This window comes from Athene noctua, chromosome 1, assembly GCF_965140245.1.
Source record: "Athene noctua chromosome 1, bAthNoc1.hap1.1, whole genome shotgun sequence".
NCBI lineage: Eukaryota > Metazoa > Chordata > Aves > Strigiformes > Strigidae > Athene > Athene noctua.
In genome coordinates, this window is record NC_134037.1 from 85,577,321 (window position 1) to 85,603,717 (window position 26,397).

At 40.0% G+C, this 26,397-nt stretch overlaps 1 protein-coding gene across 3 annotated transcripts in view; it reads right to left on the bottom strand.

Annotated features, from left to right (window-relative positions):
- Window positions 1-2,700: 2,700 nt before the first annotated feature.
- NID1 (nidogen 1) overlaps window positions 2,701-26,397 on the bottom strand; it is a 51,675-nt gene continuing 27,978 nt past the window's right edge. Inside the window, exons 13-22 of one of the 3 annotated variants that reach the window (XR_012632893.1) lie at window positions 24,695-24,919; window positions 23,882-24,054; window positions 21,770-21,896; window positions 16,724-16,895; window positions 14,606-14,763; window positions 13,078-13,201; window positions 11,813-11,925; window positions 9,719-10,312; window positions 4,640-5,114; window positions 2,701-2,922 (exon numbers count right to left, since the gene is read on the bottom strand). Coding sequence is in view for 1 of the 3 variants with exons in the window: in XM_074896781.1 (XP_074752882.1) it covers window positions 10,191-10,312; window positions 11,813-11,925; window positions 13,078-13,201; window positions 14,606-14,763; window positions 16,724-16,895; window positions 21,770-21,896; window positions 23,882-24,054; window positions 24,695-24,919 (1,214 nt within the window). In the remaining 2 variants the exon portion in view is untranslated. Of the gene's footprint in view, window positions 2,923-4,015; window positions 5,115-8,499; window positions 10,313-11,812; window positions 11,926-13,077; window positions 13,202-14,605; window positions 14,764-16,723; window positions 16,896-21,769; window positions 21,897-23,881; window positions 24,055-24,694; window positions 24,920-26,397 lie in introns of those variants that run through there. The other 2 variants (XR_012632892.1, XM_074896781.1) reach the window with 2 other exon arrangements.

Consider the following 26,397-nt stretch of genomic DNA (forward strand, 5'->3'; position numbering starts at 1 on the left):
ACTCTTACTCTGTAAGAGTATTACAAATCAGTGTGCCCATGACAAGCAGACTTCACTGATGTCAGGTTACATGTAATCCTCCTACAAACCTGAGGCCTGTAACTGCTAGCATACTCCAAACGATTCAACAGCTGCCTGAAAATCAGATTAATTCAAAGTAACTCATATTTCCTACAGAATTAACTTAATTTTACTATTTTTTTTCCCCATACAAAATACTAGAATTACAGCCATTTGACTTTCTGTAAGGGGACAGGCCTGTGGGATCCAACTACAAGCAGAAAAAAAAAAAAAAACCAAACCAAAAAAACCTTCTCTGATGCCTGGTTTATTTTCCACTTGAAGCAGCTGCAGCTGGAGGCATCTTGGAGCTCCAGGCAGCACACTGATCCAAGATACAAAGAACAGAAGATTGTTCTCTTGCACAACTCTGGGAAGCCTCTCAAAAATTGACAAGCGCCTAAGGAAACCGTACTTGAAGCCTCTCCCTTTGAATTTAGTAAATTACATAGCCATCTAAAATGCTGAATCAGAAACTACTACAACTTAAGTGATATGTGGCAATTTTGCGTTAAGAAAATGATATCTGATCCATATACAACACTATGGCTAACACAGGCATGATAAATAGCCACCTAACCACACAGTTTAACTAATAACACTAATACAGTACTTAATGTTTAAAACGCTGTGTGTGTTATGCAGCTTGATGATCGACCTTGACGTTAAGGATTAAATTCTGTGACTTGTCTGAAGGCATACTGCACTCAGCTGTATTTTGCTGCTGAATATTGTGATATCATGTGACTGGACTGACCGTCTTTTAAACATCTCATGAGTTTATGAGACTAATGACAACTCAGACTGGAACAAATGCAGAATCTGAAATACAGATAGATACAGAAAATAAGAGATCTCATCTCCAGCATAGCCTTCTGTGGCACATGACTAGTCCCACATTCTCCAAACCAATTACTGTATTTCAGGTTTCTATATTGGAATCATTATTTTGTTAGTATTATGCTTTGTTAGTAATTGAAGCGACAAAATCTTTAAATTAAACATTTCACAAGGCTCCCTTCCTGTGACAGCATCAATCCTGACTTCACTTCAACATAATATCAATCAGTTAGAGGAAGGTTCTTCTTGCCCTACTGACCTTTTGGCTTACTCTTCCCCTCCTGCATCTGCAGCACGTGCATCTTTGCAGAAAAGTCTGAGGGCTGTACTCCTGAACTTTACAGTTTAAGACTACAGCCTGACAGGTAGCAGAACTGCTGGCCTGATTCCTATGTTAATAATCTTGCTTTTCACCACCTAAAGTTTGGAAACTCTCACTTCCTACTAGTGAGTTTGAAGCTGCTGATATCACTCTATGCCAAATATTTATAAACAGACAGTAGTTTGGCACAGAGCATCCCTTGTCACTGAATGAAACCAGTAGTCATCATTTCTCAGTGTATCACACGAAAGGAACGAGGAGCAGACCCAGAAGGGGTCTTTCTCATCGTAGATGTGGCATTGAGACTCTCACATCCCCTTCTGCACACTCAGTCACTGCATAGTCCAAATTTCAGTTGGTGCATACCCAGCTTTATAGATCGACCCTGCCCAATTCCAAGGCCCCAGCAGAACTGTAGATGAGACATTACTTTGCCTGTCTCATACTACTCTTCCCAGTGAAGCTCCCTCCAAGAGCTCCTGCCTTTCTGTATCCAAAAGGCTTTCAGCTGCATTTTGACAGCAAAAAGCCTCCCCTGTTCACACCAGTCTTCCTAAAGTTGCAGTTTGGTGGATTAATTCCTATCACACGTGGAGAATACATATTTTTCATGGTTTCTGTCAGTCCCAGGGCTTTCAGTGGAAAAGGGTAGCGGCACAGCACCTCCATGTTAGCTCTAAAAATTGAAAACAGGACTAACAAAAGGATAAATATCTATTTTGTGTGCTGGAATAGGGCTCCTACAAGACAGGAATGCAAAGAGCCATGTAAATAGCTTTCAGAATGACCAGGAAAAAAAATTACACCGACTCTCCCCCATCCCCCTGCCCCAAAGGTAAGCTTAGTGTAAGAAACTAAAGTCTCTATAGACAGTTCATAAGAACTGCGTTCACTGTTGCCCACACCAAGCATTAACATTACCTTCGTCAGGTACCAAGACAATTATATTATTTAGGTCTCATAAGACCACATTTGGAGAACATCTGTTTCATCTGGGACCCTCAAGGCAAAAAAGATATTCACAAACTGGATAAGGTCCCCTGAAGACCACTAATGGTTAGAGGGCTGGAGTACATGGCATATGAGGAAAGGGTGAAGCAACTGCTGTCTTCTACTACCTGGAGAAAAGACCTAGAGTCAAACCCTCCACATAGGGGCACAGAGAAAGGACAAGAAGCAGCGGTCACTAGTTGCATCAAAGGAAATTCCCATTGGACTTAAGGACTTCCACACCAAAATAGTTCAGTACTGAGATGTTGTCCAGAAAAGCTGTAGCATCTCCACCTTTGGAGATTTCAGAAGTTGACTGGACAAGGTCCTGAGCAATCTGCTCTTACGTGAAAGTTGTCCCAACTCTGAGCAGGGAATTGGACTTGAGATGCTCCAGATGTTCCTTCCAATCTAAATTTCTGTATAAATCATCTAACAATTAATATAGATAACACAAATTTGGGAAAAAATAGTATCATGTGTGACTTTTTATTTGCCTTTTGGAGTCAAGTTTATTAGGGGTCACGTGTCTAAGAGCTGAGACTTTAGGAGAAAACATTATTCTTGATAAAAATCTGTGAACAAACTCTTACTGTGTGTTCTTTAACTGTTGTACATTTGTTGCTCATTAAAACAATGTCTTAAGGAGTTTTTTATACAAGAACATGCTCATCCTCCCTCTGTGATTCTTCATTCAAGTAAAATCCAAGCTGAAAATGAAAGAAAAAAAAAGAAAGAATTGTGTAATTGCAGGAACATAAATTTGTCACAGCACTGGGGGAAAAAAATGAAGCTAAATTTTCTTGTTCCACTAATAATAAAATACAGTATTATAACAAATTTATAATATCTAGAGGGTTTCAGACCCTAGCGTCATTTCTTGCAGATAGCCAACCTAGCAGACAAACTAAGAAATGATCAGACAAACATATGTACTGCTGACTTGTACTTGAAAAGTTTGGATTCCAGGGAACACAGAGTCAGGACTGAGCTTTCACAGGGAGCACATAAATCTGTGGCAGCACCTCCCCTGAGAGAAACAATTTCCTCCTCTCTGTTTTAATCAATGCCTAACATTAAAAACATCTTTACTGGTGAAGTCCAGGCTCTCAAGATCATAAAATTAATCAGTAAAATCTACCAGATAGAGGAGTGCAAGTCACAGACAGCTAGGGCAAATCACGTGAAGACCACAGCCATCTGTCATTGCTGAAAGTTCCTCTTGCTATGACAGAGCACAGACAAATCTATCTGGAGAAGTTACATCATGCCAGATTTTTTTGGCCCAGGACCAAATACATTTTATTTAATTGATACAGAGGCCATATCAGACTTCATACTCTGCCTTATTGGCTGGGTGTAACACAGTACAGGATCTAGCAGACATGCTAGGATTTAGGCTGAAACAACTGTAAAGAAAAACCCATTGGTTCTGCAGGTTAGAGTCAGCTAAAAACGTCCGTGTAGTACGACAGCATGACCTTTGAGTTACAAGGCCTATAAGCACAGAAACTGATTGCAGCACATCGTCCTTTGACTGTTTTGAAAAAATAAGTGTCATGGTTGCACTGTCACTTGGGAGCCTAAAGCCTAGAAGGGATACTCTGCCTGGAAGAGAATGAAATTAGCTGCATGGTTTCCCACTTCCCCGTATGCGTATGTTTGAAAGGACAATGGGCCACTAAGATAAATGATTAATTACAGTGCAATCACTTCAAAATACATGAGATACATCAGCTCAAAGATTAATAACCAATAAGACAGACTGTAATACCATGCAAAGGAAAAAAATCTCATGCGTACAAAAGTGTCATCAAGGACCTTTGGATTGAAGCTACTGGGTAGGTTTAGCAGCTTGTTGGCAGACTAGTGTTTTGTCACTGTTTATTATTAGAGACACCTCTGTGACATGCTTGGTGTACAGTCAATGTGCACAGCAGTCACAGCTAGAGGATCCAGTTCTGGAAGAGGTGGTGCAGGTGGGGATTAGAAACTGTCTGAGGAGGACCAACCAGGGAGAGCAGCTGCACCATGAAATCCAGCAGTGGCTCACCAGGGTATCTGGGGCCATCTCAGGAAGGAGTCACACTCAGCAGCATGCCCTCCTTCTGCTACAAAGCTAGATGGACTGTATTATTACTTTCCCTCCTCTGGCTTATCTGCTTATGTTTCCTACCTACATAAATCAGGGAAGAGAGGTGGGAAGAACAAAACCTCATACTCTTGGGTTTTGTTCTCAAACAGAATTGGATCTGGGATCTCACAGTTTATCCCACAGTGCCTGAAAAGAGTGCTGTGGTCAGTGGGATATTCTGGTTCTAGTGGGAAAGGAAGAGACTGGAAGGGTTTTTACAATCCACTATAACCCAGCAACTCTGCATCTTACTCTCCCTCACCCTATCCCCAGCAGCATACTGCTGAACTAACCAAAGACCACAGAAGCACAGCACTACAATCATCACGCTAATTGCTCGCTCCACCTCCCAAACTTCGCACACAGCTGCATCCACTGCCATCTTCTTCCTCTTCAATTGCCTTCCACCACAATTCCCCTTTCTCCATAAGCCTACACTCAGCTCCTGGGAAGATTTCCACTATCATCCCCAATGCTGCTGTACAAGTTGCTGGATCAGATCCACAGTCACCCCTTGGCATCTGTACAGCAGGCCATTTTCCTCATCTTGAAGGCCCTGCACTCCACAGCTCCTCTGTGTGCTTCCTCTGTGTTCTAGACACCCCATCGGGTAAGGAAGGACACTGCCTGTCCAGAGCGAGCAACACCAGCACAAACTGAATGGACTCTGGTGAATATTTAAGACAAAGAAGCCGAAGGCTGAAATATGCCATCCTGGCTGCTTGTGGGAATGGCAGTCTGTCCCCATTCATCAACTCCAGAATCCTTCTGGAAAAAAAACAGAAGAGCATTAAGTAACTGCAGCCCCATCTGCTTTGCCACAAAGCAGCAGGGAAACCCACTCACTGCATTCCACTGGCTGCTGAGCCTTTTGTTAGTCAAGCAAAGCTCCAGAGTCATCAGTATGTACATTTGTAATATGCAATATACTGACCTTTCAGCAATTTTATTGACATGCTGTCCTAAACTTATTTATAAGATAAAGGACAGATTTTAAGTGGACTAGAATTTAAACAAAGGAGGTGATTCAATCACGTAATGAACTAACTGCTGCCAAAATCCCCAGCTGGGGACTCAGGTTCTGAAGGTAATACTTAGTTTTTACAGACAGGCCAAGCAGGGGGCTTCTCACGACTGTATTCTCTACAACCATATGTGTTTCCCATCCTGCTTTTTTTTTTTCTTTTTTTTCTTTTTTCAGCAAGGTCTCCAAGCAATACACTATGAAATACCACACAAAATACTACACAAAAAATACCACACAGGAAATGCTACACAAAAACAGTTTGCATTTAACCATAGGTTAAACTGATGCATTATGACACTGCCATTGAGGGGCCATTATCCTCTAGTAATCATCTGTCATTCTTAATTATATGCCTGCAAGTTAAAAATCTAATATGTTGTGACAAAACAGTGCAAACTGCAGAGTAAGCAGTTTGCCAACTTGGAACAACAGTGGACAGGACACAGAGTTTCAGAACACCACGCTGGATTTTCACCATGAGGAGAGAGTTCTTTACAGGTTAAAAAGTGGGTAAAGTTGGGGTTTTCAAACACCTTTCAGAAGGAAAGGCAGCCCAACCACCCCATTAAGTCATCAGGAAGCCAGTACTACTTTCAGTAGATTTCACTTTTTTGCAACTTATTACATCGTTGATAAACATCACTAATGGTCTTACCATTAAATACATTTGTGTGTACTGGAAGATTTGAATGGGAGCATTTAAGAAAACATTTAACTTACCTCTGTGATAAACCTAAGAAATATTTTGTCCTTTGTTTAACCATAGAAGCAATTGTTCTCCTTTCCTGGAAAAGCTGAGAATCTACTATTTTTTGTAGCAAAAAAAGAGAACTGTAGTTACACTGAACCTTTTCTTCAACCAGAGACTGACATGATTAGCAGTCCCAGTCTATTATAATAATTAAAAAAACCCTATGTTAATAATGAAAGAAAACACATCCCATTTTCCATTACCTTTTTAACCCAAAACACAACATAAAATATATCTGAAATTTACTTGCTCCTGAACAAGACTAGAACAGTCAGACACTAATAAGCAACAGTCAGAAAAAGGATAGGCTAGATGAATCAGGTCAGCAAGAGAAAACCCTGTGTTACAAAAAGATACCATTAACTCTCTAGGGTTAGAAGAAGGAAATAGAAAATTCACATTTTTATCATTCAAAACACTTATGAACATTTAACTTGAAAAATATGATAGGGACAGGACAGATATTCTGGAATGGTTCTCAAAGGATGAGACTCCTACCCAGACTGTGATTAAAATAAGGAACTCAAGACCACAAATCATTTTAGGGGCCAAAGATTTAGCAAGATTCAATGAGAAAGCAAACATATATAGGAATAAAGAACTCCAGAGTGTCAGGACCTGGAGCACGCTCCAATCACTGGCAGCTTAGTTGGCTGTTCAAGGCCAGCCAGTTGACAGAAGGTATGAAGAAAACTTGAAGGAACTTGAGCAGAGGTTTGTCCTTAAACAACTCTGTTGGGAGGAGTCAGTGAGGGCAACCCTCTTTCCCTTCAAGGCTGTTTTAAAGCTGAGGTTCTCACCCTGGTCCTTCCCTGAGCTGTGCCACAGCCATGCACCCCATTGATCCAGGTCCAGCCCGGCGTGACTGCAGGCCTGCTTCACCACTGTGGACTTGCCTGGCAATCACCGATTCTAGCCACTACGTCCAGACCTGACTGCGATCCTGACTCAATTTCCCAACTTGACTTTGGACCTACCTTGTCACTACAGATTTGCTTGGTGGTCTGGCCCCTGGGCTGAACCGAGCTAACATCATCGGCACTGTCTGCCTCACTTGGGCTACAGTGGGACTGGTCCCTTGCTGGTGAAGCTACTGCTTCTGCTAGCTTCCTTTCCCTGAGGGAACAGCTTTGCCCTTGCTGCGCTCTTGACATGGAGCTACAACAGCTGAAGCTAGCAACAAGTATTTGCTGGGAAACAAAACCTGATGTTTGAGCTTTTATAAAGTGGTGCAAACTGTCACATATACACTGCTGGCACAGATCTGATGAAGCTTCCCTTAATCCAGTACTAGCTACTGCCAGATGTGGTACCAGAGTTAACAGAGACACTCAGTCCATAGTAATATCGCTTCTCCCTTTGTCATACAGACTACATAGGAGCTCATGTATTAACACTAGAAGTTCTGCTGAGGTGTATTTTCCTTGACATCTGTGTCGTTGCTCATTGATTAGCACAGAATTAGTTGACTGGGGTTTAATAAATTAGTAACTGTTGTAATGCACAAAGAGGAGTATTGTGTTGGTCCAAATACAAAGCAGAAAATATCATTTTTGAAGGATCAGAATAAAAAAAATCAAAGCATACAGTAAAGAACGCACTAAAGGCCCAATTCCCTCCAATTCCATGTGTAGTCCCCAGTATGGATCAACACCAATCTCCTCCTGTAACACCCCACACCATCCTTTAGATCCCAGTAGCTCTCCTTGCTGCCTCTCTGCCTACCTTTCCAGCACCTCACGTGACGGGCACGCTACTCTCCAGCTGTCCATCCACACAGCACTACAGAGCGTTTTGTCATCTCCCCCGAGGCACTGACATGTTGTAGCCATAAAAATTGAGTTTAAATCTCAGCATCACCACCTCCAGCAGGCCACACTTCACTTTGCTTGCAACTTGCCCTGCAGCCACAGCACACCTGCAGCCGTGCACAGAGCCTGTGTGCTGTGGCACCAGGCAGCAAAGCACCCTGTTGTCTAGAAACTCAGCACCAGGGCATCTTTCAGCAGAGGGATAAATTCTGCCCCCCATTTAATCTAGTCCTTGTCCTGTGTTTCCACTAATGTAGAAGTCTGAAGTATGGTGTAACTGAATTATGCCTACTTGATAAAGTTAAACAAGAGTTAACAACCAGTAAAAAGTGTATCAAAACAGAGGAAGCTGTGTGTTCTTTAAGCACTCTCACATATTTGTTTTGAATAAAAGTATCCTACTGATTTCAGAATACAAAAGCTCCAACAGCAGTTTTTCTCCTATAGTGTTACATCTTAGAAGTATCATCACTAGATATTAGAGTCAGCTAAAAGCCAGAACTCAACAGGAAAAGAGATTTGAGACATCACATTATTACTTCCTTCTGCAGGCATGACTTTTTTTATAGAAAATAAAAACCAAAAATTTTTATTAACTGTACTGTAGATACCTGTACAGAGTGTAAACTTTAATATTTCACCAGACACATGAATAATTCTGGAGAAAGAGTTATCAAGCACCTTCATTTCAACAAATTTTTGATATTTACAGTAAGACATACCTGATTAAGTGTATGAATAAAATGAATTAAAAGTTATACAAAAAAGAATTTTTAAAATGCTTATATGCTTTCTTATTTTATGATAAATATACAATTAAAGACAAAGATGTCACACAGTTAAGACTCAGAATTTGCTCTGTTTAAAACTGTTACTGTTGTGTCCGAAGAGGGAGTGAGGAAATGGGGATGTTAGCTTACTGCTCTGATCATGACATTGTGAAATGTGCTCTGGCAGAAGCCTCACAAGCCCTGTTTTGTTCTGTTTCAGGTAAGCTTCCTTCCTAACACACACTGCGGAAGCCAAACTTCACTTCCAGATGTGTACTGCTGATTTGACATAAGAACGTACATTTTGATTTTCCTTCCCTACTCCAAACTTCTTGGTGATGATGAAAACATCAACTTTACTTTTATTTTCAGCACACTTTTTTGCTGTTACTGACTATTGACACATAAATGGGGCATCACTATCTTTTTTTCTTTTAAGCACCAAGACACAGGTGACCTTCCTGGAAATCAGATTTTTAACTGCCATGGTTTCTCATGGTCTACAAAAACACACAGCATGGTTTGCTAAAGATGAAAGATTGCTGGGATAGAATTCAAAGACTACTTTCAGGCTTACAGAATCAAACACAGAAATATTCTTTTAAAAGCTCTCAGGAAACAATTATGACTGTGTCTCTAAAACCAAGCATCTTCAAGTGAATCTACATCCATTCTTTGATGAACTATCAGCAGTAGAGATCTATATCTAAAGTTTGTTTAGTGGAAATACTCAGGAATCCACCTCAGACAGAAGAAAAATAAATCTCTTCAAATCTAACAAAAACTTCAAATACATCCACTAAGCAGTGCCAATTATCTTTAAAAAAATCACATGCTGTGGGAAAAGATCACAAGTGTTAGGGTGAAAACTACCCTCACAGCACATGGATTAAGTATTTCCGTAATAGAAGAGTCAAAAGTTGAGATTCAAGTTTTGGAAGAGGAAGGACTGGTAGTGGGAAGGAATGCAGTTAGGCATTAAATCTGTGATATTACTAGGTGTTCCCACTCACATCTATTCATCCTTGGGACCCCCTGGTTGCTTCTCAGTGAGAGATGTGGCCGTCACATATATGAAGAGCCAAGCATGCCACTCTGCAGATAACTGCTGCATACTCGGAGGTACAACCCAGTCTCAGATTTGAGTCATGCCAGCATCTTTACTCTGTTCAGTATCTGTTACTTTTAATTTTGCCAAGAGACACATCCTCCTAGCCCAGCACAGGTGGCCTCCACATTTACCTTTAAAATAAAGGAGATAATTTTACAAGGAATAAGATGCAGTTGGACCCAATCTGGGCAGCTCTGTCTTGCTTAACTGCTACAAAGCAGTCACTGCCTGTGTGTGTGTCTGCACATGCACATTGTGGCTTGCTGTGAGCAGCACGGAGCACTTATCTTTAGGGCCTGATTGTGTTGATAGGAGTGAATTGTTTACAGCACATTTTCAAAAGGTGTCTGCTGCTCTAAAGCTTATTTTTATGCTCAGTTTCTTTCTATACAATCCACTCCAACTGTGTTGTCAGGGCAGCGGCAAGAACGACCTCCTGGGGTAGCCAAGCAGAGGTGAGTACAACCACCGTTATTCACTGTACAGTAGTTATGTCCTGGAACAGAACAGAGAGGTAAAATGTTAAAGAAAAACAAAAGCTAAACTACAATAAAATCCAAACCACATACATATAGAAGTAGTGCAGATTTCATGATTACACTAGAGAAAGGAGCCATAACGAGATTGAACAAGTGAAACAAAACTATGCTTTGAGGAGATGAGAGTCATCATATCCCTTGTGTCAGCTTCTGATACTCACCTCAAAGAAAAATCAAGATATCGAGACAGAGCAGGAGAGGCAACATTAAAAAGTTGAGCTGTTCCTGAAGTAGTCACAGACACTAGAATGAAGAGACAGTGAGTGTGGAAATACAGAAAGTGCAACATGCTGGGACGAAGTCCAAAATGCTACAGGACATCACCCCTGGATATCACCCACTACAAAAAACATGGGGGAATGTCCCATGAAAACAAAAAAACTGGGTGGGTGGGGAGGACCACATTAATGTTGAAGGGTAAAATGAATGAAAGAAAAGACAGTGCCAGAAGCAGTGGATCTGAGGGTAAAGGCATGCACCTCAGAAAAACACTTGAAATAGACAGATGATGAGAAAGAAATGATAACAATGTTCTGAATATTATAAACGTAAGCATTTACTCAGAGCACACAATGTTGGTTTGTTTTACACTGCCTACCAAAATGGAACTGTGAATTCACTAGTAATAACAATGTAACTGATTTCTTAATTATTACACTTATATGCATTTTCAAGCTCTGAACCAAACTTTCAATTAAGTTACATTACGTTTTTTTTTATATATATATATAGAATAATAAGAAGAGAATCTATCTTAGGGGGTTTTAGGCCTAAAGTAAAAACACCACAACTCCTGTATTTCTAGCCATGTTGTAATAATAAAAAAAGTGAACTCTTCTCCTAACTGTGATTTGCTAAAAAAAAACATAACTGAAGAGTGATATTGCTCCCCAAAGAACAAATGGTTATTTCAAGGTTATCAACTTCCTCTCTTCTGAGCTTCACAAGGGGCTTTTCAATCACGTATCTGAAAAACTTAACATTCAGCAGAGCAGAAAGACCAGCCCAGCCACTCTACCACCTGCTGTTTCCTGACCATTCCCTTTTTAAAAACACTCATCTCATTAAGTACATCTGGAAGACCATGATATTTCTGTAGTTTAAACTTAAAAATAATAAGGCTCTAGCCATGAATATAGCATTCAATTTAGATGATGGCAACACAGCAGCTTTTACCATGTCAGATCCTCATCTTGATCATACACTCGTCCTTTCATAAAGGACAGAACAGGCCCCTTCCTCCCTCTCTATTCTGGCTTCATATGGAATCACAACTGCTATTAGAAAAAAAAAAAAATTAAGTGTCTTAATTTCTCAGTAAATGAAAATCTAGGCACTAACCAGTTCTTCACTAACTACCTAGGTCAGTTGGCAGCCTGTCAACGGAAGCTGCTCCTAAATTCATTTTATGCTAAGATGTTTCACAGTTGTAAAAACTTGAGAATCATCTGGATTACCTCCTGGGCACTGAGCAAAGGCTGTAGTGATTCCATAGAGACGGGAGCGCTTGTGAGGCTGAAAGTTATCCTTTTCTATTGAATTCATGCGATCCACTGCTACAACAGCATCCCTGCCATATGCAGAAGAGAACATAGAGAAGTGAGATGAAGGTGGAAGTACAGGGGAAAACAAAACAACAAAAAAGGAAGAACTCTGTAGTTGCTTCTTTTTTAAAATTACATGTAAAATTCCTGATTTTACAATTAGGAAGCAATGCCAGAAGCAAAATCCTCCAAGAGCTCATCCTTCCTGGACAACTGAAATATGTCATAACCTTCATTCTAGGCAGCTAAGAAATTTAGCAAGGAGCAACTTTCCCATGCAGTACAATGTCCCTCTACAGGAACACATCTGTTAGTAGTTTTGACACATTCTCCATATTCTACCCCTCTGACATTTTCTGTGGTATAGCTGATATATTGCAGCTATTATGCATAATGATTATGGGCAATGTTGTATTTCAGTTGGAGCCTGGTATCTGGAAGGAATACAGCTAGTCGTAAGCAATTTTCTTCCTAAAAATAAAAGGGCAGTCAACTGACAGACTTGTAACACATTGTTTTCTATTTATACAAGCCTGTACTAGAACAGCATTTCCTAGCTGTTAGGTTCTAGCTTGGAAATCCTTACACACATTAATAGCTCTTCTTGCTGCAGCTGATGGAGTCATTTGTGTAAGAGTTTGCAGACAGAGCCCACACAATCATTTACATAAAGGAAAAATATTTTTAAATGCATGGACTTAATTTTTTTCTGGAAAATACAGTAAACTAAACTTTGATCATATGTTAATGTTTTAGATCATTTGCAACAAAGAAAGTGTCATCAAGACAGTAAAATATTTTTTTACTTATTTCTGGTTGAACATTCAGATAATACAGGCATAGAAAGCCATGAGTGATGAATTTCTGCCCTCTATGATGCAGAAAATACAGCCATAAGAGAAACATGTTAGCTCCCACTCCTTTCCCAAAAATGTTCAGTGTTAAAAGCATTTTCTCAGATGACAAATCACTATGCTGAAAATGAAAAGTCAGTTAACTGGCAACGTCAATAGGTCAGCTCTACAGATCCACTCCACCCTGCATCAGCTATTGCCAGGAAAGCAAGGAAACAGGAATGTGTGAGAGGTCAGACACGAGAAATGCAGCATATACTTCAGTTTCTACCAGGGAGAAGAACAGATTAAAGCACTCCATAATTTCTTTAGCAGATAACATACCTTCTCCAGTCTGTGTAGTATAAATTCTTCCCATAGCTTGTAACACTAAAAGGATACTGAATTCCTTCAACAATCTTTCGTCGACCAAGCTGATTAGGGTTCATGCATTCCAGCCTCTTGGTACCTGGGTGTAAGTGAAACAATTAGACCTTTGAACCAGAGCAAGAGACCTCTCATGAGGGATGAAGGACAAGCGTAAGCATGCAAGTATGAACAGAGTAAAACTTCCTGGAAGTCTTTCAGTATGCTGCTTAGCCAAAGCTGTCCCCCACACCATGTCTCTGTGTGCCAAAAATTGGATGGAAAAGTACTTTGGTGCTAATGCTAATCAGCATACCACCTAACTTACAGGAACACACATGTCCAGTGCAGCCATGGCCACTGCCCACAAGTTGAGATTCCTGCTACAGAGACCAACATCCTCAGGCTGATGTGGAAACTGACAGAAGGTCTCCTCCATTCTGGAGGAATACTTCAGCCACTAACCAGTTCCACCCCCTCTGGAAGGCATTTTTGCAAAGGTAGTTTAGTGAGCATGTTCCCAACATGCTTGCTGGGTTGGGCCATGAAGGGAAGACTGCAGAAGAACATCTCAATTGTAGATACAGATAGGGTGTAAAAAGGTCTAGCTGCAAAGCTGCTACACACCTTGGGAACACTGCTAGTGAATGTAAACAGCTATAGGTTTCTCTTAATAGTGGGTTTCAAAATTAGGGGGGGAAAAGAAAAAGAGACAAGTGCAAGAACAAGAGAGGAAGAAAGAAAAAGAAAAAAAAAGATAGCACAAGACGACATATTTGAAGGTTGGAGAGAGTGTCTTACAGTGAAAGAGAGAGCTCAATCTTTTTATTTTATCAAAAACTTGAAAGCTGACTTGAAGTGTAAAAGCACCTCCACAGGAGGACATCTCTGGCAGAGTCTACAGGGAGAAAGGCAGCAAGATGGTAAAAACCCCAAACTACACATTTAAATTACAATTAAAAGGACACTTTTTTTTTTTTTTACTGGTAAGACATTGGCACAAAACTAACAATGCTCAGTGGCAGAACCTTCATCTCTTGATCTTTAGATCTAGTGTGAATTGCTTTTTCAAGACTTGCTTCAGTTGAATAGAAGCAGGACTTTGCCTAAGGTTACATGTCTTAGAACAATAGTGTCAGGATGACATTCTGTAGGGCTAGATTAGATGAATCAGCGGGGTTTTTTTCCTAGTCTTAAACTCACAATTTCTTCTACAAAGGCCTAAGCACTACTTAAAGTGCTTAAAGACAAACAGATATAAGCCTGTTTCATTCCTAGAAAGTTTTGTGATCAGAATTGAAATCTTTCAGCTTGCATACAGTTTAACGTGAATGTTACAGTGGCAGTTAACAACAAATAAATTGAGAGACTATTAAAGCCAGAAAGATAGCATGAAGTCTAAGATGCAGACCAAAGAACTATGAACATTAATTGGCTGTGCATAATTTCAGGATTGGACATACTTATTCTACTACTATTATGAAGAAAGATTTTAGCACCTCTTTACCTGCATCTACCCAGCACAGCATTGAGGAATAAGGATCAAATGTCAGCCCATTTGGTAGCCCAAGATCATCTTTGACAAGAATTCTTCTGTTGGTGCCATCCATATATGAGGTTTCAATTTTAGGAGCTTCTCTATTCCAGTCAGTCCAGTACAAGTTTCTTAAGAGGAAGAAAAATGCAAGAATTAAGACAGTGACTGATCTCAAAGTAACATGCAAACACCCTACATAATTTAAATAAATAAGAAGGACCATACTGCACTTTTGTATAGAAGTAACAAAAGTATAGTAAAGACGTAGCAAATTATATACTTCCATTAAAAACAAAAAGTGCAAGCACATACAAAAGAAGAGAAGTTTTCTCTACACTGTTCTGTGCAAGATGCCAGGCAAAAAGACCTCTATTTCGACAGTTCAGAGGACCATTCAAAATATATGTCTACAATTCTCCTCACTGACCATCACGACTGCTCAGGCTAAGCAGCAGGAGCATTTGGCATACATTTGTGGGATTAATTCAAAACTACATTTTTCTTTTCTGTGCACCAAGTAAGCAACATACAATGAAATCAGAGTAGTTTATGGTCAGGGGAGAACCCCAGAGAGGGTCATTAATTCACTGATGCTTTATTATTAATGGCTATTTGTTAGTGATGTTTTTTTATCCCTTGGATGCACTTTCTGTGTCTGAGAATTTACACAGCCCCTTGATGCAAGCACCTTTGTTGTTTACTCGTTAACACATACACAAAAAAGTCTACTAGGACACAGAAGCCCATGCTGCTTGACCTGAACCAGAGCCCTACTCTGTCAGTGGGGTTCCACACAGAACAGGGGTCTCTCCTCAGTTTGACTACACTTGTGCCTCTCCCCTTCCCTTACACCATGCGATGCATTCGTTTTTACTTATGCTGTCACTTAATGTACATCCACAGATGTTTTCAGCCCCCTATTATATGACTATTATGTAGAAGTTTATTTTACGTTAAAGGAATTAGAGGAGTCAACACTATTACTTTTTTATGTAATTTTGTATCACTCATTTTCATGGATCACATACATTCTCTTCTCACTACAAACTTTATTTGCAAATATCTGGAGCAAGGGTGCATCTTTCAAAAAAACCTCTCTCTGAGAAATACAGTACTTTTGTCCATAAATTAATTCTCACCTAAGAGCATTCTAAATGCCTATTTTATCAGTCAAGCAAGCATTTAGTAGAGCTTCTCAAAAATTTGAAACTGAAAAGAAAGCCTCTTTGATTCTGTGCTTCTGAGTATTTTGACTGAAATGTCTTTTCTCAGCAGTAGCCACACTACAGAAAGTTGCATCAGGACAACAGCAGGTAAGTTCAGACATTAATGATCAGACATGCAGTACTACCATGGACAGTCTGTAGTAGCTTTTAATTTTCTCTGTATTTCTTCCAATATTTAGAGAGGAAAAAATGTCAGCAGATAAAAAGTATACTTAAAGTGTGTATACGCTTCAAGTTTTGCAGGCTGGAGCCATAACTTGAAAACATTTACGCTTTCCTACTGGTACTCTGCTAAGCTATTTCTGCAGCTTACATGCTAGACTTTTAAAGTAAGTCATTATCTGCATCTTCGAATAGAAGCATAATAGGACCTTCTCAGGCAACTGAATGACAAAAGCAAAAATGATGACAGAAGAGAGACACCATGGGAGCTATCAAAGAAGGAACACTGTACAGGAAGAAGGATTACCATGATGGAAATGAAAATAAAAAATTGCTTAATCTAGTATTTTAGACCAGTAATCTTGCAAAAAAATTTTTTTTTAGGTAAAGGCAACAATTGTTATCCTGCAAGCAACGTACTGAAAGCAAGGTACAAATAAGTATTTGTCAAACCTCTCAAAATATATCACAGTATTACCTAGCAGGCATTTTAGAAGTCTTATAGTGTATTACTCAGACACAGGACACAAGTAGATTGTTCCATTCCTGTTTGTTAGTTGCTTCAGGAAGAGATAGTTGTCTTATTGTCTACAGACAGCCTAAAAACATGGACTCTGAGTATATGCTTATGTTAAATAAATAAATAATATAAATAAATAAAATCAAGCTTTGCATATATCTCTTGGCAACATATCCATACCCTCTCATAGGATCCGCAACAATTGCTCTGGGGTTCACCAGGCCGGTGTCAAAAAGGATGCGACGCTGGCGCCCATCCAGCCTAGCCACTTCTATTCTATCCAGTTGAGAGTCAGTCCAGAAGATGTTGCGACCTAGATGATCTACAGCTATCCCTTCAGGGCTTCCCAAGTCTGCAGGAGAATAGAGGAAAACATGCCTAGGCATTATATTTATTCCCAATACATAATGTCATCCTCATAAGCGTAACTCTTAACTGAGACATTTTCTTCAGTTTTCTGGCTGTGGTCCAACAAAAGCTACTTCGTGTCATTTGGAAGAGGAGCACACATTTTGCCTTATGAAGTTTAAATACACAGAACTTTTATAAATACATAGGATGGCAAATGCTATGAGGAAGGAACTCATCACACATGTAAGCTTACCTTGGGGACACGGACACAGAAAAAGAGTTGATAGAAGAGAAATAAACAGCAGAGATTCTGATAATCTTATCCTACCCTCCTTAGCAGGCCAAGGTCTAGAACGGATTTCACAATCCTTAATATTTCCCTTTCTTTGGTACTGGCATACATGGCACCCCTCTGAAAACTGGATTTATGCTATGTTTAGCCGATGCAATACTTAAAGATAATTAAGCTCCAAAGCACTAGAGATAACAACATCAGCTAACTGATGGAATTTAGATCCAGTTCTTTGCTTTTGCAAAGCAATCCTTTTTGGAACATGTTTTAGTACTGTATGCACGCAGTTTTTCTTGGACAGTTAGTTGTTCCAAAAGCAACAGGAAATAGCAGATAATGACCTTACTGCTTTAGTATTAGTAATTTCGAACTCAGATGAAGGATGCGGAATAAATATATAGCACTCCAAGGTTTAATTCAGCCACTATGAAAAACTGCTCTATACTTTTCAAGGTTCATACGTCTGTTGAAAAAGACCAGGCAGGCTCTGTGGGATGCAATGAAGCCAAAGACAGGTACGAATTAAATTTAGTCCAATTTTAGTTCCAAAAGAAAAAGAAATAATTTTACAGGGTCAGTCCCAAAAAGAGGTGAAGTGACCCTTTATGCCAGCCAGCTGTTGAAAAAAAACCCCTCACTTTCAAATGCAGATCCACACATCATGTAAATACCCAAGACTGACAGAATGTGTCCACTAGCTTTCTATTAATTCTCAAGTCTATTTGCTGACAGCCATTAAATAAACAGCATGTCACAGAAACAGCCTTTCTGGAGAAAAGGCATTTGGTCCAGAACATTGGGTAGAGCTGTCTAAAATTTGCTACTGTGACTTTGCTATGAATAATAGTTGCACAATAGCCTAAACAGTCTCTGCTGTCTCCCATAGGTGGATTACACTTATCACACTTAACCTGAACACATGACATTTTGGATGTATATTTATTGCTGAAGAAGCAAAAAAGAACAAAGAAGATGTATCTCACTGCTTCTGACTCACTTCTCATACACATCGGTGGCCCAAGAAAGTAAATGTGAATCAGTTATCTCCTTACTCCTCCTAAGAGCACTTGGGCATACTTTAACTTAGTTACACCAACTTCACATTACTAGTTTGTTTTTCTGTAGAGCTAAACTTGTCATCTGCAAGAAACCACCTCACATATACCTCAGACACTCAAATGTTCTTACTCCTTTTCTTACTAATGGCAAAAGGTGCTGAGGGTAGCCTCTTTTTGAGGTGATGGTGATGACAATCCCCAGTCTCTGGGATCAGAAGATCACTGACTAAATGGTAGTGGAGGAGCTCCCAGCCTCTTTTTGGAAACAGAAGGCAGCAGGCAAAAGAGTCCCTGTTCCCTGACTAGTTTTCTTGCTTCAGCTATACACCAAGAGATTCAAAGAAGTCTAAAGTAAATGTCTTTTCTGTCTGGTTGAGAATGAGTCAGAAAAAACTATCCCCCATGGCAGGGTAAGGAAATATACAGGCTTCATGTATCACACATCTTTCCAGAGGCAGAAATGTGTTCCTGCTATATTGTCATCAGGCCTGATAGAGTCGCAGGCTCTGTCCCTGTGGACAGGCTTGTGCAGACATGTATGGCTGATAGGACTTGAGCACCTACAACAAAGAGGAAAGTTCCTTCCTGACCTGCCTCCACAGCGGCAGAGCTCAGAAAGCCTCCACAGGCTATACAGCTGCCGGGATAAATGAGAACTGGATGAGGCTCCACAATAAAACATGTTTCTGCAAAGCAATGCAGCTTGGATCACAAGAGCTTTAACAAACAAAAAAGTAGTGCATTCCACAAAAATACATGTGAACTGAAGAAAGCAGCTGCAGCCCACAGGAGGAAAAAGGCAAAGATCAAAACAAAACAAAGAATTCTCATGAGTCTTCTAAAAGGGAGGCATTTTCCTGTTTCCTGAAATGTTAAAGTTTCAGTTTTGGTCAGCATAGAAGGCCTCCATTCAAATACCGAATATTCAACCTTATTTTGTTCTGATTCCTTATTGAAGAGCCCATTAACATACAGAAAGTAAGTGAAACATCACTCAACATCTCTTCAGGAATGGCATTCACTTCCTATGCAAACAACAGAAATCATGAGATGTCTTTACACATACAATGTTTTTTGTAGCAGATAAAAAACATGAGGTTGCCATGTAGCACTGGGGCATGTTGAATTACCTAAAGTAAATAAATTTAGTTGGAAGACTTCATAAATATTTTTAAATATTTTATACACTGCAAGATTTTTTATGCATGCATACACACTCTCATTAGACAGACTGATTCATATCGATATAAAATTTTTAGCAACAGTAATTTCCCTCATTTTACGAGGTGCAGAATTTGAGAAAAATACTTTAATAGTGGAAATCAGAAATCCTTTCCTCACAGAATTTGTAGTTGTACAGGCACATGCTTGCACTACAAGTTAGAGTCCCTTTCAGATTAAATATGTTGGCATGAAAAAGAAGTCTTAGAAATGTCTCAGCCATAAAGCTGTACAGAAATATGAAGCTCCATAATTTCTGAAATAGTATGGGATGGCCTAAGCTCTCCCTTCTCCCTTCCCAGGACAATGGTAGGATCCAAGCTGTCCCCATCTCTGCGCTGCTCCTAAGAGCCTAATGGAGTCCCAGCAGACTGGCTATTCAGAAATAAACTCCAGACAGAGGTACTAAGCAAATTTATTGTAGAGTTTTAAAACTGGTTGATCTAAAATAATTACCTAATTTTTTGTTACAATAACTGCAAAGGATCTAAAGCAAGGGCGACCTCCTCCAGTATTTTGGCTCATAGGTGAGGATACTAGTATTCAAAAAGTGCCTCCAGCTATTTTTGTTGATTTTTTTTTAATGCCCTCCCATTCACTTTGTTCTCTAAACCTGTCCTTCCCCTTAACCCTTCCCATTTAAAAAAGATTTTCATAGTTAAGATGCATGGGCTTACACTTACCCTTCTAATGAAAGTGAACATGGACTGCAGTGAGCAGCAGAGTCTTGCGGGAGAGAGTATAAGAACAGGACATAAACTGCATGCAACCCCACAATACCCTCTAGTCCAATTCTCAAAATTCTTGAGCAACTCCAAGGGCGAAAACAGAACAAGGTGGCTTTACTCACTTTTATTCTTCTGTGGGAGGCATAGAAAGTCACAGCTGAAACAGTTTCTAACCACCTTTCAGCTGTTTGATCCCCAAGCCCAGGAGCAGAGAGCAGGGGTCCTCCTCTCCAACCTCTCTGCTCAACAGTCCTTTCTCAGCAGAGTGGGCAGCTGACAGGCAGAGAACAGGAGAGAAAAGGACTACACATACCCAAATCTCATCTAGCCAGTGGATTACCTACCTTGCTTGTCAGAAGTAAAATCAAAGACACCCACAGATGATATTCCATGTGAACACAGAAGTGCAACTCTTCAGTCCGCTTTAGTTTTGATAGTGCTCAATACCCATTCAACAGCAAACTGACAATCCATCACCCTCCATCATCCCCTTTCCAAATCATAAATATATTGAACAATGATGGGTCTACCCCAGCACACGGCTTAGCTTTTAATGATAACTTTTCTGCTTCACATATTTGCATCTTGTAGCCACTGCACCATTGCAAGCATGAATAACATCTATCTACAGTAGTCTGAGCTTAGCCTACCTGTATGTTCCATTCTTCATGGCCAGGGACATGGGACCTTTTTAGAAAGGGTGCTGGACCACCCTTTCTGATCAGCACTATTGACAAGACATGCCTATAAAAGAGGTGGGTTACGCAAAGGCTGCCAGGCTGGCACAACATAGCACAGCCAGTCCTCAACACAGGAAAGTGAGGTTTTGAGTGTGCTTAAAATCTGGGATGTCATGACCTGGGGATTTGCCCTGAGAGTTCTAGCTGTGTTGCCCCACTATAGCCACAGCCCTAAGGATGCCACCACAGGCAGAGAGCAGTAAAGACCTCAGGCTTACCTCAAGATTCCTCCCCAGAAGTGACAAAGCATCCAAAGGAAGTAGTTTTTTGTTTTGTTAAACACAGCAAGACTATAATCACAGCCTAGGACTGTAATTTGGTACAAAAATCCTCTAAACATTCCTGTGAGGTGCTGAGACGCAGTCCAAAGCCCAGACTGCAAGGCTCTGAACCCTGCACCCATTAGTGCCTTGGGATATGCTTTAAAACCACCGCAGCAGCTTGATTCATCTTTCAGATCCCTCAACCTTCAGTTAAAACATCCCCAGTGATTTTCACAAGACACTCAATGGTTAGACAGGTACAGTACCCTGCAACTGCAAATAAAGACAGAAATATCTCACTGACATACTGCTCCCACTTCTGGCCTCAAACTTAGTGTATCTAAAGAGAACCAACTTCTTGCCTATCTTAGCAGCAGAAAGGCAGTGAAGGGCTATTGCATAGGGAACAGATATTTTAAATTTTATGTCATCCAGACTTTTTGGCTACTGTTTATCCAAATAACACCAACTTCTAATGCTACAGCTCAGGCAACACCTGGGGAGTATATATTATTAAATTCAAGTCTCTAATGCCATTCCTAGGGAGTAGCAAGAAGAATTTTGTGCTGTTACCTGTTTTGATGATGGTTGTTGGCTCCCCACCATGCAGGCTAGCCCTGCTGATCGAAGGGCCACTGATGTCTGTCCAATAAACCATCTTGTCCGTGCAATCATAGGCAACTCCAATAACAACTTTGTCCTGTTGGCCAACAAGCAAGTTACATCAGCTTCTGCTAAACAACAATTATTTGCCAGCAGCACTACCTTATGGATCTAAGTCTCAAGCCTGAAAAAAAAATAATTCTTGAGAAAGGGTGAGAGATGGGGAGGACAGGTACAGAAAACAATTGGGTGACAGTCATTGTACAACAGCTTAGAAAAATACTTTCAATTATAAGTCACTTGCAACTAGTAGACACCATTTACCATTATCTTATTTCAAAGAAGCATTGTGGATACTAGCACTGAACAGTTGGTCTGACTTCTACAACTTCATCTGCATATCCATTTAAAGAAAGATCATGTTATTTTACTGTGTTTTTCCTCATCTGCTTTTTCCTCTCATTCTTTCCCTTCAGGGGGGAATATGACTCCTATCAAATCTGACTTGTGTTCTGTATATTCATCAACCCATGCATTATGGCTGCTACCTACATCGCATTATTTGAATCAAAGTTCCAGCAAAGTATATTTTTAAAAGAAAAAACAGCTTAAAAAAACCTCCTTAAATCATTCTGCTGGAAATATGCTCAGGGTCAAGGAACATATATACCATTTTCCAGGCAGAAGACAGGACTAGAGTTTGAGTTTAAAGTTAGAACTCCTTCCTCCCAGGCAAATGAACAAGACTTTCAGGATAAAACAGTAATTTCACATGGATTCCCAAATCTATCACCTTTGCTGCTTTTGTAACTTGCAACTTCTTAAAAATCTGGTCCAAAATCATGCATTAAGACAGATGCACTTATACATCAGCATACATTAATGCAGTAGGTCACAAAACAATCTGAACACCTCTATGCCACTAAACACTGTCACTTTGCAAATACACACCATCACAACAACACAAACAGAGACAACACTGTTAGCAGAGACTGAAAGTTTTATTTGAATTGAAAGTTTTAAGGAAGAGTTGCATCTTATCTCTTGGAAGCTCTTTCCTGAAGATTCTTCTAATTAATTTATTTAAGCTAGATCAAGTAAATAATGAGACTAGCTGGCAAGGATTCAGAATCGTATCTCTGTATCAGACTAACTACCCCATTTTGCACACAGTATTTTACTTTATTTTTACATTATTGCAGCAGCACTTCAGACAAGAGACAAATGCTTCGTTTTGCTCTTACATCACAGCACAGTTTGTGGCACTATTTACTGAAATGAATCTGTGTAATTCAGTCAGTATTTAGTCTACTAAATATTCACAGTAATGTAAAAAAGAGCTCAGCATACTACCTGGTATTGCCATCTATTATAAATACAGTAACACTGGAATGAAAACAGAAATCCCAGGCTTTGAGCAAAACAAAGGAATGTGATGAAACTGGAAGTGAGAGGAGTTGGTGTGTGTCACAGGTGACGGAAAAGATAGGTTCTCAGCATTAAGGATTCATTTTCAAGGGAAAAAGATTATCAAGACAGTAGCAAGAAGTGTGGGAAAAAGATTTACCACCCACTGGGCCAGCACATGGAGAAAGATGCAAAAAAAAAAAAAAAGAGGAAAACAAATAATCTATATATAACTGTAGCCAAGAAGTGCAGAGAACTGACTGAAAAACAGGAAGAGATTAAGACTTAAAAAAAAAATTTGAGGGAGTAAGAGAGAAAAAAAATGGCCTCTCCACATGCAGCTCTTGTAGGTTTCCTAGACTTTTATACCAGAGTCAGAAAGCCAATGGAAATGTGAGTGTAGGAGAGTTGATACGATGAGCTGTTGGAGGCATGCGAGATCACACATAATAGATTTTTGTCTTATGAGTTGTTCTTTAATGGCAAATCAATTTTTCTATAGCACAGTTTCAGGCTTTTTGACTAATTGGGGCAGGCATTTTCCGTGACAAAGTGATGGGATACTGAAATTCTAATCAAGAGTAAAAATTGAGTTTGGAACTTATCAAATTAAGTAGACAAACACCCTCATCAAGTCTTCTAAAATACATGGACTTGGTATAGATGGTTACTTACTGGAATATGCAAGAGTGCTTTTGCACCATTTTTCTTCATATTGTTTCCATCTAGTGGAACATGTTCAATTTTACCACTTTGGGCAAAGAGCAAATGCGTTCCTGGTGGCAGAGGTACTGTATCTGGTCGGACAGAGGGCCCAATAACAACAGGAGGAGCAGCTGTGCTCAGACCTTGTTAACAGAGAAGGAAACAGATGGGGAAAAAATTAGCTCGTACAGCATAACAAGGCTCCTTGTTATTTACAGAGACACAATTACAGTCAGACTTCTTAGAAGGAAACACCCCTATAAGCAGACACTAATAACTATAATCAGATGCAGAAAGCTTCTGAATTTTTTCCCTTGGCTGACAGAGAAGGAGCAATTGACATAATAGGTCTTTTCATGTTCAGCTCTGTAATTGCTCTTTCCTTCAAATGTTTAGAAAAACCTATCTTATTTTGCAGCTGAAGTGAGGAAGATGTAGGAAGGAACATCCTTCATTTCCTGAGGCAAGTTAGTTACCACACATTCATATTTGCCACAGCTCCCAGAGGCCCTTCTGGGAGGTTTCAAGGCAGGGAAGAAGTTAGAAAACCATCTTCTTATTCAGAGGCTCACCACAGTTGTCCAGATGCCCTGGCTAAAGGAAAAGTGTATGCTGGAGTTACAGAAGGGCTGCAGCATGAGGCGTATCATCACTGGGACAGCAAAGATCTGCATTGCTCCAAGTCACTGCTATATGTCATGGGCATGACTAACCTCCACATTTGGGAGACAGTGCACTTGGGTGGAGAGACACCCACAAGAAACAAGTGTTTCAGCCACTTACATGGTGGTTGGACTCCTGGGCCGCTCCTGGTACCCTCAATCTCATTTCCATCCCTATCCACACACCAACAATATTCAGTGCTAGAATGGCACTGAGTGGGTAGGTAATTCCCATGCTCATCACACTGAGGAATAAAGTGACCAATTCTTATCTCCCTTGGGAAGAAAGCACCTCCACTTCCAAGAGCTACTTCTCGTTCGTGCTGGCACTTGGTCTTCTCCACTTCTGTGAAAAAAAAACCCACAACCAAAAACAGACCAGTGAATATTTCTGTTTTAACTAATAACTATGTTCCATTAACAGTTAATGTCTGCTGACCACTTACAAGGCAAGTATTCTTACCGCTGGAGGACCATGGCCCTGTTACAAACCTTGAAGACGTATGCCTTCAGTGCACCTTCAGGAACAGTCCGCCCTATATAAGCGTGACACATTTGCCTTAAACTTATGTCATTTTATCTTTTGCTGTCTAGTTTGAAACAGAACAAACAGCCCCCCTGCAACTTCTTACAATGAAAGGTCACAAACAGAAGCTGGAAAACACTCTTTCTCCTTGAGGCACATTAGCAAGAACATTCTGTCCGACTTCCGAACATGATGTCTACTCATTTGGCAGTTATCCACGGGCCTCCAAACGTGATAATTAGCCAGGCCATACAGTGGATAAAAGGGTTTTTGTAATGTTAAAAATCAAGATTCACTTCAGAGCCACATGAGAAAACCACAACATGAGGCAAATGCTGAGCTCTCTACAGAACCTGGGAAGTGAAACAACTCACTGCTTTGATGTATATCAGGTTTTCAAAATTCAGTTACCAAGTCTGAGCACTCATTTGATACTTTTGGACCTAAGAAAGGAATTGCGGGGACAGATTGTTCAGTCCCTGGTAAAGCACATAAGTAAGGCTATACTGAAAACAGGTATTCTGCTATGTATGCAGAGAAACGTATGATGCACAATGGCTACACCGCATGCATATGTATTACTGTATAGATTACAGAGGAAAGACCAACTTTCCAGATTATCAGGAGATTCAGGGATCGGTTCTTTTGGTTTCAATTTTACAAAACAGTGTGGACTAAAATATACATCTTCTTCTGGTGTTAGCTGTCACGCAGTAAGGAACATCATCTGAATCAATATAGCCTAGATTCCAAACATAAGGAAATTAAAAGAATACAATAAAAATAATTTTCTTCCTTCTCTAGACAAATATATCTGGCTTAGTTTTACTTTATACTTGATACGCCTAAAGGGTTTTGTGCATTGGGAGAGAAAGAGCTCTAATTATGGGAGACTATCTTTTTCCTGTCAACGATTTCTACAGACAGTTAGAAACACTTACCACAAACTGCCTGCTGAAGAGGCTTTAACATTACACTTCCATTTATTTGTTCTTTTTTTACATTGCTTGGTGGACATCATTAGCTATGTGTGGCTCAGACTTGACCCAGCTCAGCTGAGCAAAAAGCTAATCTTGTGCGTTCATAGACTAGTGTGGTGTAAATCACACAAATACAAAAAAGGAGGACAGGTTTTTATTATTATTTAAACTAGTTATGCAAGCAAAAGCTTTGGACCAGTTTCACGCACCTGGACACAATTAGAGAAATACAAATGTCTGGAGAACAGCTTACTCTAAACAACTGAAATATTTGGCATCAGCTTTAATGTGGGCGGTGGAGAGCCTTGAATCAACCTA